Source organism: Cyprinodon tularosa, unplaced genomic scaffold, assembly GCF_016077235.1.
Source record: "Cyprinodon tularosa strain WSP-4 unplaced genomic scaffold, ASM1607723v1 ctg468, whole genome shotgun sequence".
Lineage (NCBI taxonomy): Eukaryota > Metazoa > Chordata > Actinopteri > Cyprinodontiformes > Cyprinodontidae > Cyprinodon > Cyprinodon tularosa.
Window position 1 is genome coordinate 495,805 of NW_024039194.1, and position 14,600 is coordinate 510,404.

Below are 14,600 nucleotides of genomic sequence, written 5' to 3' on the forward strand. Positions count from 1 at the left end.
GGTAGTGGACAGAGGCAGAGTGTTTCAATCAGCATGCTGATAAAGCGAAAATAAAGATGTAGTCTAATGTGGTTTTTATTTGCTGATATCAGGCTCATTTCTGATATCAATATCAGATCCAGACATCCTTGGTTTGAATAATGCATTTTCGATTAGGGTGTTGTGAAGAAATGCTGCGGTTTAAACTGTTGCTTTGTTTTGGAGGCAGACCGATGCCTCCACTGTAACACAGGGCTTTGTTCTAATGCTAGAGCAGCTGAATGCCCGTCCCTCTGTTCTTCCAGCTGGTCTCTGACCATCGATGATGCTCTGTCCTTCACAGGATCAGACTACCTGATTCATGGATGAGCTGGATCCCTTACGTCGTTTGTTCTCAGGGCTCTACTGATCTGCATGCTAAGGCCTGTTAAGAAGACAGATTATATGGAAATTTATTATCCTTGAGACCAAATAGTTTAGAGCTATGAATGTTCTCCTGGTTCTGAAAAAAAGTCCAAATGAATTCATTAACAGTGAGGTTATCAGCATCAGGGATGCACCCACATTAACATTGTTTGCCTAAGCCAAAAAATTAGGTAACCAAGGCTGAAAACTGAAAAACAGTGAGAAGTTGATGTGTCAAATATTAAAATCACAGCACTTTTGGCTACAATGTGTCCTAACCCTAAAGAATTTTGTTTATTTTTTAATTTTTTTGCATACCCAAATGAAAAACGAATATTTAAGGAACTGTAAAGCCAGATTACATGTGTGATACTTGATGTGAAGCCTCTGAAAATATAAAGGAAAATTGTGTGACTAAAACACAGCCTAAACTGCATCAGTTAAAACATAACTCAGTTCTTTTTTTTAAACAGCAGTAAGAAAGATATGCTTGATTACAGGCATGTGTCATATTACAGGTGCTGGTCATAAAATTAGAATATCATGAAAAAGTAGATTGATTTCAGTAATTCCATTTAAAAAGTGAAACTTGTATATTATATTCATACATTACATACAAACTCATATATTTCAGATGTTTATTTTGTTTAATTTTGATGATTACAAATGACAACAAATGAAAATCTCAAATTCATCATATCAGAAAATTAGAATATTGTGAAAAGGTTCAAAATTGATGGCCCCTGGTGCCACACTCTAATCAGCTAATTAACTCAAACCACCTGCAAAAGCCTTTAAATGGTCTTTCAGTCTAGTTCTATAGGCTACACAATCATGGGGAAGATTGCTGACTTGACAGTTGTCCAAAAGACGACCATCGACACCTTGCACAAGGAGGGCAAGACACAAAAGGTCATCGCTAAAGAGGCTGGCTGTTCACAGAGCTCAGTGTCCAAGCACATTAATAGAGAGGCGAAGGGAAGGAAAAGATGTGGTCGAAAAAAGTGTACAAGCAAGATAACCGCACCCTGGAGAGGATTGTGAAACAAAACCCCTTCAAAAATGTGGGGGAGATTCACAAAGAGTGGACTGCAGCTGGAGTGAGTGCTTCAAGAACCACCACACACAGACGTATGAAAGACATGGGTTTCTGCTGTCGCATTCCTTGTGTCAAGCCACTCTTGAACCACAGACAGCATCAGAAGCGTCTTGCCTGGGCTAAAGAGAAACAGGACTGGACTGCTGGTGAGTGGTCCAAAGTCATGTTCTCTGATGAAAGTAAATTTTGCATTTCCTTTGGAAATCAAGGTCCCAGAGTCTGGAGGAAAAGAAGAGAGGCACTTCATCCACGTTGCTTGAAGTCCAGTGTAAAGTTTCCACAGTCAGTGATGGTTTGGGGTGCCATGTCATCTGCTGGTTTTGGTCCATTGTGTTTTCTGAGGTCCAGGGTCAACGCAGCCACATACCAGGAAGTTTTAGAGCACTTCATGCTTCCTGCAGCTGACCAACTTTTTGGAGATGCAGATTTCATTTTCCAACAGGACTTGGCACCTGCACACAGTGCCAAAGCTACCAGTACCTGGTTGAAGGACCATGGTATCCCTGTTCTTAATTGGCCAGCAAACTCTCCTGACCTTAACCCCATAGAAAATCTATGGGGTATTGTGAAGAAGAAGATGCAATACACCAGACCCAACAACTCAGAAGAGCTAAAAGCCACTATTAGAGCAACCTGGGCTATCATAACACCTGAGCAGTGCCACAGACTGATCGACTCCATGCCACGCCGCATTGCTGCAGTAATACAGGCCAAAGGAGGCCCAACTAAATACTGAGTGCTGTACATGCTCATACTTTTCATGTTCATACTTTTCAGTTGGCCAACATTTCTATAAATCCTTTGTTTTTATTGGTCTTCAGTAATATTCTAATTTTCTGATATGATGAATTTGAGATTTTCATTTGTTGTCATTTGTAATCATCAAAATTAAACAAAATAAACATCTGAAATATATGAGTTTGTATGTAATGTATGAATATAATATACAAGTTTCACTTTTTAAATGGAATTACTGAAATCAATCTACTTTTTCATGATATTCTAATTTTATGACCAGCACCTGTATATTTATTCTGCATCATGTCAACCACAACTGCAAAGAATTTCAGACCTCTACGTATAACAGTGTCAGAGCTGTGGGACTTTTACCTTCTGGTGCCAGCAGCGTCTCCAAATGTGCTAAATTATTCCATCATGCTTATGCTTTTATACAAAAGTTTTTCCTCATAAAAGCAAATTGAAGCATTTTGATGGCCATGTTTAATGTTGATGAATGAGCCAGACACTACAATCAGCCTGATAAATCAGCCCACTGATTACTTGGTTAGGCTAGTATACGTCGATTTCAGGTATCAGTTGATGGTTATTTTTGAGCATGTCTTTATCCGTCCAATAAATAGAACTGAATCGGTATTATTATTATTTCCATGTAGTTCAGGAGGGTGGAGGAGAGGATTGGTCATGTGACGTTGATGCTGAGCTGTAGCCTGGTTGTTTTATCACCATGTCTAAAGGGAATGAATATCGGTAATGTTTGATTAGCAATAGTATCATTGGATGGGGCTGGATGATATGGCTTAAAATGAAATCTGGATTTTTATTTTCTTTGGTTTTGCTTGTTTCTTTTTAATGAAAACTGGTATTGAGACATCCCTACCAGTTTACGTCATCCCTAACAATTTTTATATTACTGATACAATGCAAATATTATTGACCTGATACGATAGCAGCATTTTTTTAGAGTAAAGGTTTGATCAAGTAACATTAGCCAGAGAATAAAGGGCAATAAAAAAATTGTAAGAAAACAAGTGAACCATTTGTTATTGACCAGTTGGTTATATACTTTAAACTGTTTTTGAAAGCTGAAATCTGAGTCCACCCACTCTGTTTAAGGCAAGTTACCATATTTGATCCCTCGCATATCCCTTACAAATGGAGTCCCCCCTCACCATTCAGATGCTGCTACACAAGATCCTGCTACATGGCTGTACAGCTTATTTTGGTATTTGACCAATTAGATGAGCCCTTGAATGATATATTACCTACTGGAAATTAAGTTGAAGAAAAAGTTAACAAGTAAAGATAAAAAAAAAAAGGTAAAAAGCAAATTGAAAAGTTAATAAGCCTAGTTCACAATTATATTTAAAATTTATAAACTAAAAATTGTAAGTGCCAGTATCAGCGTTAATGTCTCTAAGGTTATGTTGTTACAAAAAATTTTTTCTTTCACTCTGAGTGTTTTTCATCAATTTCTTATAGAAGCACTTTTATTTTTCTTAATATATTTGGGCGAGTTGGCATTTCTTATTACATTGACATTAATTTCTGCCATCAAAAAATCCACATTTTTGAATGTTACAAAGGAAATAAGGTCTTGTCCCGAATTCCAATAACACTATTGGCTTGAAATGTTGATTTTCAAAGTATTTCACTGAGGGCCCTATAATGGGTTAACATTGATGGCTTTATTCGTGTCCCTCTCAAACCACCTATTATTTTTATTTTTTTTTGTCCAAAATGTGAACATTCTGGTCCTTCAAAGAATGTCCTTTCTCCATAAAGTGTAGATGTACCGCATAGTCTTGTCCTGAGGAGGTCACTCTTCTATGTTGGGCCATGCGTCTGTGGAGAGGTTGTTTGGTTTCTCCAATATAAAGATCAGAGCATTCCTACAATACAGTGATAGAGCTGATTCCTTCCCACTATTATCGCAAGCACCACCGCCATACAGGGGAACAGAACACCTCGTCTTTTTAGCCAGGCAAACAACTCCCTCTAACATCCCCCTTTCAGAGACATAGACAGGTATTGAGTAAAGCAGGCTAACATAGAACCCAAATGACCCCCTTTCCTAAGGGGCAAACCCGTTTGTCGGTTCAATTATCATGTTTTCTAAGCCAAAACAAGGCTTTGTTTCTGGTCCACTCTGTAAAGCCTCAAACTCAACACGACTCCAGACATTTTCTATTGAAAAAGCTTCCTGGATGGGAAGCAGAACGTCTTCAAACTTGGAAAAAAGTCTTGCAGATTGTTTTCTTTTTACTTTTTTTGAATGGCTATGACCTGGATGACTGAGAATCTTCACCGGCAGATTTTACTATCTGAAAGTCTATCAGAAATCAAAATGCAGCTAAAGACAAGCTGTGAAACATGCTTGTAATTCAGTAGGCAGGCCTGCAATTGAACAAAATAACAATACGACGCACAACGGGTTCTCAGCTTGTCTTCATAGATCACTCACTACTTGACCCGTTCTGACCATAAATCTAAGGATACTGGCACACTGGAAACTCAAAATCTTTCTAAATTAAATCTTCATAAATAGTAAATTCATAAAATTGATCATCTGGAGCTAATATTGGAAATCAGCTCAGAATTTCATATCGATGCATCCCTAATTTAAATTATTCAGGATTTCTGTTGATGAACTCTGGCATTAATAGTTTGTTTTTCTGGCCTGTCTGCGTATTTAATATTTATATTAGAAGCAGTGCTGACAGTTTTATCTACGTGACTTCAACTTCCTCTAAATGGGCAACATGTCACCTGGATAATGAATAAAACGGGATGTCAGGCATCATGTTTTTCCTTTTTGATATTCCACTCTCATACAGATCTGGTATAAGACCGGTACATCTGAGCCGTTGTTTGTTTGACCCTCTGTGTTTCCTGAGACGACCATGTTTGCTTTGATTAGGACTGAATTGGCCAGATCAATCAATCCATCTATCCATATTTCTCAAACACTTTCACTTAAATTTATGATTTAAAGAGCAAGAGACGGAGAGATCAAGGTCCCTTTGTCCTAGAGGACAAACCCCCCCTCACAACAGGATTATTATTACCAAGATATCCTGTCATACTCAATATTTAGTTCATATTGGCGTCTCTAATCCAACTCTGAACTGATCCTGGCAGCCTCTGTGTTTTTGTTTTTGTTTTGTTTTTTTTAGATTAAGAGTGTGTGCTTTGCTCCTACCGTCTGTCCATCCAGTTAGCTACGTCACATTGATGATGTGAGAGGTTGTCTTTGTTATGAGTCACAGCTGCGGTGCACTAACCTGTCACTTTAATAGCTTAGTGCCTCTGCTGCACCTGTGCTTTGAGGAAATGAAACCTCTTGGTCGTTTGGTTGAACAAGGCCAGGTGTGACGGATGAAACTGCTCATCTTAGAGCTTTTTGCTGCAGCCTTTCCTCAGTATTGGATAGGTTTTTGGAATGCAGACAGAAAGGAAGGTGAGAAGGGGGAGAGCGAGGGGGAGAATGAAGGGTGAGTAAAAAGAAAACAGAATAACTTGCATGCCTGCAAGGAATGAGAAGGAAGAAAAAAACTAAATGCATAAAACTCCAGCCATGACAAAAGAGGGATGATCCCATGGACATACAGTAAACGTATGCATACAAACATCAATTTACTAATAATTTCGAGCTATATCTAGTAGAAGTTGCAGCTTAGTGGTAAGCATAACTGTGTATCCACTAACACCTGGATCAAAATGCCTGTGGTGTCCAAAGGAGTTTGGTGGTGTATGTAAGGTTTGCACAGTAGCAGCCATTCAAAATGTCCCTCCCCAGTCAAACGCCAGCCGAATGGCAGCCCACTTCCCTGTAATTCCCAGCAGAAGCCAAGGACCATCAAGAAAAGTGGGGAAATGTTTGAATGGCTACTACCGTAAGGCAGCAGTAAGTGATGCTCAATGGCAGGTGTGAGGAGCCCCAGGCCCGTCCTGCAGACCCCGGGGGCTGCCACAGGACAACGGAGCCCCAGAATCCCAAGGCAGCCCAGAGAGATTTTATTGAGAGAGAAACTGTATTGGTCATCTCCCCTCTTCTTCTCTTTCTTTTTCTTCGCAGTGTTCGACTATGCCTACAGAGATTACATCCTGTCCTGGTACACCCCCCTGAGTCATGATGAAGGCCAGCTGTACTCCATGCTGCTGGAGGACTGGTGGCAGATGATTGGCCAGTTAAGATCCCGACTCGCTGACATCGATGTAGTCAACGTAGTGTGCTATGACAGCGTGCGCATCCTTCATACCCACTTCACCGACCTGAAGGCTGCATCTGGAAGGTATCATCACAGCGTTTTATTTCCTCTGACGTATCAGAACGTTGCTAATTAACTGGATTTTATTGCTGCTCTTCCAAGCTTCTCTCTACAACTTTCTGCGTTCTGCTGTATGATTCTTTGATGTTTTTCCACTTCTAAACTGCCGTTCAGAACCCATCTCCACCCACCAGACAGTCTAGTAATTTCATGCACACTGATGGAGTGAAATTGCATCAATTAGATGCAGGTCTTCATAACTCATTTCCCTTCTGCTGTACACAGAGGAAAATGGGGGGGACAGACAGAGTGGTGATTCACGCATCATCTGGGTTTATTATCCTGACAAGGCAGGCGGAGCTCATTGTTTGATCACGCCATTCTCATCCATCAGAATGAGACACGATGCTTTCTGCTTCAGAAAAGAACCCTCACCCATCAGGAGCAGGAAATCCTTTCAGTTCAGTTTTTTTTCAGACTCCCAGCCAGTCAACTTATAATCCTCCAATCCTAAAACCATCCAATCATTCAGGCAGCGTTACCCTAAACTCCCACATCCTCGGCAACCGCCCGCTCCGTTCTACTGCGTTCAAGAACGCCTTTGCAAAGCAAAGCCTGCAGCCTCCCTCTTCCTCCCTTCTTGCTCTGCTCAGACTTACCGGAGCTCGAGGAGAGCATGTGCTATATCATTATTACATTCATAGGAGCAAAACTGGTGGAAATAAACACTTAATTTAATGTAAAATATTAAAAATATCCCCATTAGCATTCAGGATATGTGGAGTTTCTGCCCAAATATTTTCTTTTTGTTGTGGATCTTTGTAACAGGGATAACTAGGACCATACAACATTTTTACGAACTATGTTCTCTACCTCCAAACTCAGCATCTCTTCATCCATGCCTACGATAAGAAGTTTCTTTTGAAGTTGCGAGAGGTGTTCTTTTAGGCTGTTGTAACTGGTTTTGATTAAACTTTTAAACCTCTTGGTATAAAATAAATATTTTGATTGAAATCAGAAATCTGCTTCCTGGTATGTTGAAGTGCCTATAGTTTGCATCCAATCATTTAATTAAACGGTCTTAGTTTTGGGGAATTTCTAAGAATTATAAATCAGGCGTATAGCAATGGAATTTCCCATTGGAAACCTACTGGCATTAAGTTGCTGACTGGTTAGCAAGATGCTTCCGACAAACCGGCCACAGCCTTTGATAAATCACCAATCACATTCACTTTATTCACTTGTGTAAAGTCGTGCACCACTCTGAAGAATTCGGAAATGCAACGGTTGGAACAACCGCTTCCCTATGACTTTAAATGACAAATCAGATGACCACATTTAAGATCTCTCAAAAGGCATTCCGACTCTCCAAAATGTGGTTAAAGTTATGTTGAAGTGTTATTTTTCACTAGAAATAATATTAAAATATAAAAAATCCTTAAGGGAAGTCAAAGTTTAGTAATGTTTGTCTGTTGTATAAAAATTTCTGTATTACTATAATGGGTCTGTATTAAGTTGGCTTCTAAATTCAGAGGGCCCTGTCTTTGCCTAGGGCCCCAAATTTTCTAAATCCTGCCCTGGATACAGTGCAGTTTGTTAATGTGGTATTTAAAAAAAGTTCAAGTGAGTCAGAGAAGGTTGACGTTTGAGTTAAGGTAGAATCTTTATTATCTATTTGTTTTTGTGTACAAAGACCAGAGGAAGTTGCTCGTCCGTTTCCTCTCCACCCCTGCCTGGTCAGCCCCGACTCAGAGATGGCCTTCCTCCGGTGTGTAGCGAGAATCCTGCTGCTCTGTCTGCTGCCGCAGAAGGACGCCAAGTCGCACACGCTACGCTGCTGCCTCACCGAAGTTATAACGACCAAAGGTAGAGACCCTCTTCATTATTTCTGCTGGATGTAGGACTGAATCCACTCCGTCTGGTTCGATGAATGGTGGTTCTGAAAAACAGGTTTAACTAATTAGCTGCAGACTTCTGAGCTGGAAGCTCTAATTATGTTTGTTCAGGGATAAACACTCGAGTGATGGTCAAAAAAAGGCCCATTATCCACACAGGTTTAGTGCCGTGATTCACTATGGAAACGGGGAAATAAAGAGCATGGAGGGATGGAGAAAAGCAGCAGCTGTTTCATTTTTATTCTGAGTTCAACTAGTACAAACCCTTCGGCTGAATGAGTACATCTAAAGTTTATTCATCTTTATTGTTTGATTAGATAGAAACTATTATTTTTTTCCAGTTGCGAGCCTCAAATAATCCAGGTGGAAAGAAGTCTGTCAGTTTGTCACTGAACAGTAGCAGTTTAGATTAATACCTAATAGCAGAATGACACTGTTCCTTTTCTGCAGCAGTTGAAAATGAGTGTTGGTTTAACATTGTCTGTTGTGAATGTGGTTAGAATGTGTGTGATGTTGTTTTGTAGCTGATTATCAAAGCTGTGTTGATGCCAGAAGGCGGTTTTCTGCCTCTGTGTTGCAGTGTTGAAGCCTCTGGTGGAGGTGCTCAGTGATCCAGACTCCATTAACAGGATGCTGCTGTCTCAGCTGGAGCAGAGGGAGCAGCAGGCCGAGCAGCAGAAAAAAGCCTACACCTACGCTGCCTCCTATGAAGACTTCATCAAACTGATATCAACTTCATCTGATGTCAATTTCCTCAAGCAACTCAGGCATGGCAGCAGCTGCTCTCACCTACCCATCCATCAATCTGTCCGTCCATCATAACCCATCTGTCCATCCATCCATCCATCCATCCCATCTGTCCATTCATTATCACCCATCCCTCCATCCATCCATCATCATCCATCCATCCATCCATCCATCCATCCATCCCATCTGTCCATTCATTATCACCCATCCCTCCATCCATCCATCATCATCCATCCATCCATCCATCCATCCATCCATCCATCCATCCATCCATCCCATCTGTCCATCCATCCATCCATCCATCCATCCATCCATCCCATCTGTCCATTCATTATCACCCATCCCTCCATCCATCCATCATCATCCATCCATCCATCCATCCATCCATCCATCCATCCATCCATCCCATCTGTCCATTCATTATCACCCATCCCTCCATCCATCCATCATCAACCGTCCATCCATCCATCGATCCACCCACCCGTCCATCCATCCATCATCCGTCCATCCATCGATCCACCCACCCGTCCATCCATCCATCCATCATCCGTCCATTCATCGATCCATCCATCCATCATCACCCATCTTCCCGTCCATCCATCCCTCCATCCATCCATCATCACCCATCCACCCCGTGCATCTATCCGTCCGTCCGTCCATCCGTCCGTCCATCCATCCGTCCGTCCATCCATCATCACCCGTCCATCAATCCACCCATCCACCCGTCCATCCATCCACCCGTCCATCTGTCCATTCGTCATCACCCATCATCAATCCACCCATTCACCCGTCCATCCATCCATCATCACCCATCTTCCCGTCCATCCATCCCTCCATCCATCCATCATCACCCATCCACCCCGTGCATCTATCCGTCCGTCCATCCATCCATCCATCCACCCGTCCATCCATCGACCCGTCCATCTGTCCATTCATCATCACCCATCATCCATCCATCCATCCACCTGTCCATCCATCCATCATCACCCGTCCATCAATCCACCCGTCCACCCATCCACCCGTCCATCCATTCACCCGTCCATCTGTCCATTCATCATCACCCATCATCCATCCATCCACCTGTCCATCCATCCATCATCACCCGTCCATCAATCCACCCGTCCACCCATCCACCCGTCCATCCATTCACCCGTCCATCTGTCCATTCATCATCACCCATCATCCATCCATCCACCTGTCCATCAATCCACCCATCCACCCGTCCGTCTGTCCATCCACCCGTCCATCAATCCACCCATCCACCCGTCCGTCTGTCCATCCACCCGTCTGTCCATCCACCCGTCCATCTGTCCATTCATCATCACCCATCCCTCCATCCATCCATCATCATCCGTCCATCCATCCATCAATCCACCCATCCACCCATCCACCCGTCCACCCATCCACCCGTCCATCCATCCACCCGTCCATCTGTCCATTCATCATCACCCATCATCCATCCATCCACCTGTCCATCAATCCACCCATCCACCCGTCCGTCTGTCCATCCGTCCATCCATCCATCCATCCACCCACCCGTCTGTCCATCCATCCATCCATCCATCCATCCATCCATCCATCCTCACCCATCTTCCCATCCACCCACCCGTCCGTCCGTCCGTCCGTCCGTCCATCCATCCATCCATCCATCCATCCTCACCCATCTTCCCATCCACCCACCCGTCCGTCCGTCCGTCCGTCCATCCATCCATCCATCCATCCTCACCCATCTTCCCATCCACCCACCCGTCCGTCCGTCTGTCCATCCATCCATCCATCCATCCATCCATCCATCCATCCATCCTCACCCATCTTCCCATCCACCCACCCGTCCGTCCGTCCGTCCGTCCATCCATCCATCCATCCATCCATCCTTCCTCATTGCCTCATTAAACTGATATTATAACTGATGTTCTGTAGCTGTGCAGACGTTCTCTGAATGCACCATGCTGTGGGTAGAAACTAACAGATGCTTTAAGCACTAATATTTTTTCCTGCTGTGCGGTTTCCATGGGAACAGAGACTTTTCTAATGCCATATGGAGAATTTAAAGGCGGTGAGACATGATATTCTGTCATTAGTGTTGAAATGAGGTGCTGACTGACCTCTCACATGTTTGATCATTTAAAGAAGCAAGAAAACATTTCCCAGTAATCATGCTGCATATTTTCATGGTGGTTCTTCTTTTGTTTTCTTTTTTTTTTAAATGTCTCATATATTCTTTGAACAGCTTGTACTGATGACCTTTGTGGTCTCCATCTCCTCCCAGGTATCAGATAGTGGTAGAAATCATCCACGCCACCACCATCAGCAGCTTGCCTCAGCTCAAGAAGCAAAAGGGTAAGATCAATCGCCTTTCATGTAATATCAAACAAGGCAGTGGCAGCACTGATTTGTAATATAATTATTGATAATAGTAAGACAGTTTACCGTTTCTTTTCCACTTTAAATGCCTCATAAAAGCATAGCATGTTCTGCAGACTCACAGCAGTTCGTTTTACATTTGAAAGTAAACCAATATCATTAGATGTTGAATTTTGTGGCTGTTTATATGTTAAATAATTACTTATAAGGTTAATGAACACAATAGGAATAAAATAGAGGGATTCAGAAAATAAAAAATAGAATTTAGGAAAAATATTACCTGTTTCATGGAGCTTTACATCTGATGGCGTCTAACACTAAGCAACCTGATTACCTGGCTCCAGTAAACACCGTGCATGTTTAGTGAACCTAATATTTCCAGATCTGATTAAATTGTTGGTCTACGGTAACTTTACAAAACGGTTCAATTTGTCCACCTACGGTGATTTTCTGATGCACTTTTTCCATGGGAGCAATACTGTTGCAAAATAATTTGCAAATGTGTGTGAAGAGTTGTGTGTCTGTATCTAGATTTGTGTGTGTGTTCAATTTTTTCAAAAATATCATTGAGATATATTGATTATAATTCCAGAGCTGTGAAACTTTAAAGTCATAGGGAAACTGCTTTCCAACAGTTGCTTTTTCGAATTCTCCCGAGTAGTGCATGACTTTACACGAGTCATCGATCCAACAGCCGAGGATCCGATGCATCAATACTCCGCAAGAGTATCGATTCATGTTTTTGTTTTCCTCCCGTCTATTTTTATCCATTTGCTCCTGGGCGTAATTCTCCCTCCCGTGCTGCGGTGGCGCTAAACCTATTTTGCGTTCTTACCTTGCTTCCTGGTTATACTCTTACAGCAGTTTGTTGCAGTGAGCTTGACGCAGACATTTTTAATCTATGCTCCATATTGAAGCGTAGTCTTCGCTACACGCTGTGGGTCTAGATACGGCCGAGGCGGTGAGGAAGTGGGGGCGAGTTTAGTCTGACGACGGAGGGACATGAGGGCCAAAAAGAGCGGAGATCCAGCTGGAAAAAGGGTCCCAGCGTTCTCGCGCATCTCGCTCTTCTAGCGGGTCAAACTTCACGAGTTGTTTTCCGCAATTTCGGTCATAAAAACAAAACAAGCCGGCCTCCTGTCTGCTGCACTGTTTGCGGTCAGCTACAATTTGGGAGAGGTGCAGCGGAGCGTCTGTGGAGGGGGCGGGACGTCTGGAGTCGAGGTATTGAATTGCACTCATTGCACTGATTTTGTGCAGTATTTTTTGATGCAAAGCCTTTCAGAATCTATAACGCAGGGGTATTATTATTTTTCAGTGAATGAGGTTTTAATAGGAATAGATGTAGTGCAATTTTTCTACTTCTGTTATTTGTTGTAGTTTTTTAAATAAAATGCATAACGATATTACAGCTTTCATTGATTTATTTCATAATTTGAAACATTGTCTAGCCTTTTAAATGTTTAAAAAAAAATGAATCGAATCGTATCGTGGTGTATTTTTGAGTATCGAAAATAATCGAATCGTTGGGTCAGGAAATCGATACTGAATTGAATCGCCATGATGGGTGTGATTTACATCCCTAGTCGATTATCAAGGGGGCGGGATTGTTGTGGTTGAAGGTTCACAAGCAAGTTTGATTGTGGCCGGTGTCTTGGAAGCATCTCGCTAACCAGTTAGCAACTTAGTTGCAACTTAGAAATTACATTGGAATGTGAAATTAAATATAAGACTGTGCTTTTTCTTATTTAAATGAAATTAACATGTTCCATCCTTTACGCTGAAATGTAGGGAGTTGAAGCAGGTGTGAAAAGAAGCAGATTCCTCCCTTATTTAGACAAGGGGGAAATATAGATAAACATGTCCTTACTGTGTTTAAGGTTCTCACATCCTTTTTCTGGTGTGAACGGAAAACAGTTGTCTGAAATATTTATCTGGCTAAATTTATGTATTGGATGAATTGAGTTGTTATCTTTCTTTTGTTCAAGTGTGTGAGAAAGATCTTTTCTGCGGGGGGTGGGTTTTAGTTTCATGGGAGGGAGAGAGTGAGCTGGGATTTTTTGAAGAATATAAATGTATGTGTTTAGGATGATAAAATCAGAGCTTTTATATACCCTCCTACCAAAGGACATTAAATAAAATTGAATACTATCTTGCAAGAACATCCTTCCAGACTCAGTTTCCTAACTTCGACTTAGAAACGACACTGTCAAGGAACGCTATGGACAGAGGAAACATGCAAGAGGAGAAGAGTTTAGTGTCGGAGGTCATGGGTGAGTCTCCTACATCATCCATTTTTTATTTAGAGGAGGAAAGCGGGGAAGAAGATGTTGTGGAAGAGGACGCCAGGGCGGCAGAAGCTTGGTTTGGTGTAGAAGGCTTCCAGCCGTACATGTTTGAGTCTGTGCTTGGCAACGCTGCCAGTTCTGTTAGCTCTACGCCTGCTGAAGACACAGACGTCCATCCCCGTGAACACTGGGACGGAACTCAATGGGAAAGGAAATGATTCTCTGCAACATATGAATCAAGATGCTATGACCGAAAACATTTGATTGACAGATGACCGTTGATATATGATTGGCCGAATTTAGGTGTTCAGGCTGACGTATAACTAACTGGCCTGCATAAGATAACGGGAAAAAAACAGATTTTAAGACAAGTTTTTTTTTTTTTTATATAGAAATTTTTTAACTTTTGTGACAATATCGTCTGATGAAGAGTACATTTATATACATGTTTAAGCCAGAATGATTTGACATTTAAATATGACTTCCCTATGGCTTTAAATGATGAATCAGAATGGTCAGAAAAGCTGATTTTATAATAAACTGCCGCCATAAGCCTGTGAGCCTACGCTCAGGTCAGCAAATCAAGATATTACACATACGAATCCTCTCTGTGCATTTGCAGATCTCACACGACAGAAGTGTAGCAAAAAACTCACGTGTGTAAAGAGAGCCACCAGAGAAACTGCTTGACTTGTAACCAATGATTTGTCTGTATTTCTGGGTGTTGAAGCAAAAATACATTCTACTTAAGTTACTCTGTGTGTTTAGAGACTGATCCCAGCATTTGTAGATCTGAATATGGATTTGTGGATTT

At 41.9% G+C, this 14,600-nt stretch overlaps 1 protein-coding gene across 1 annotated transcript in view; it reads left to right on the plus strand.

Moving 5' to 3' along the window:
- The window catches only part of snx25 (sorting nexin 25), a 47,637-nt gene that overhangs the window by 16,236 nt on the left and 16,801 nt on the right, over positions 1-14,600 (plus strand). The window contains exons 4-7 of the mRNA XM_038301459.1: positions 6,300-6,516; positions 8,186-8,358; positions 8,968-9,154; positions 11,404-11,474. Of these exons, the coding sequence (XP_038157387.1) occupies positions 6,300-6,516; positions 8,186-8,358; positions 8,968-9,154; positions 11,404-11,474 (648 nt within the window). The remainder of the gene's footprint in view (positions 1-6,299; positions 6,517-8,185; positions 8,359-8,967; positions 9,155-11,403; positions 11,475-14,600) is intronic.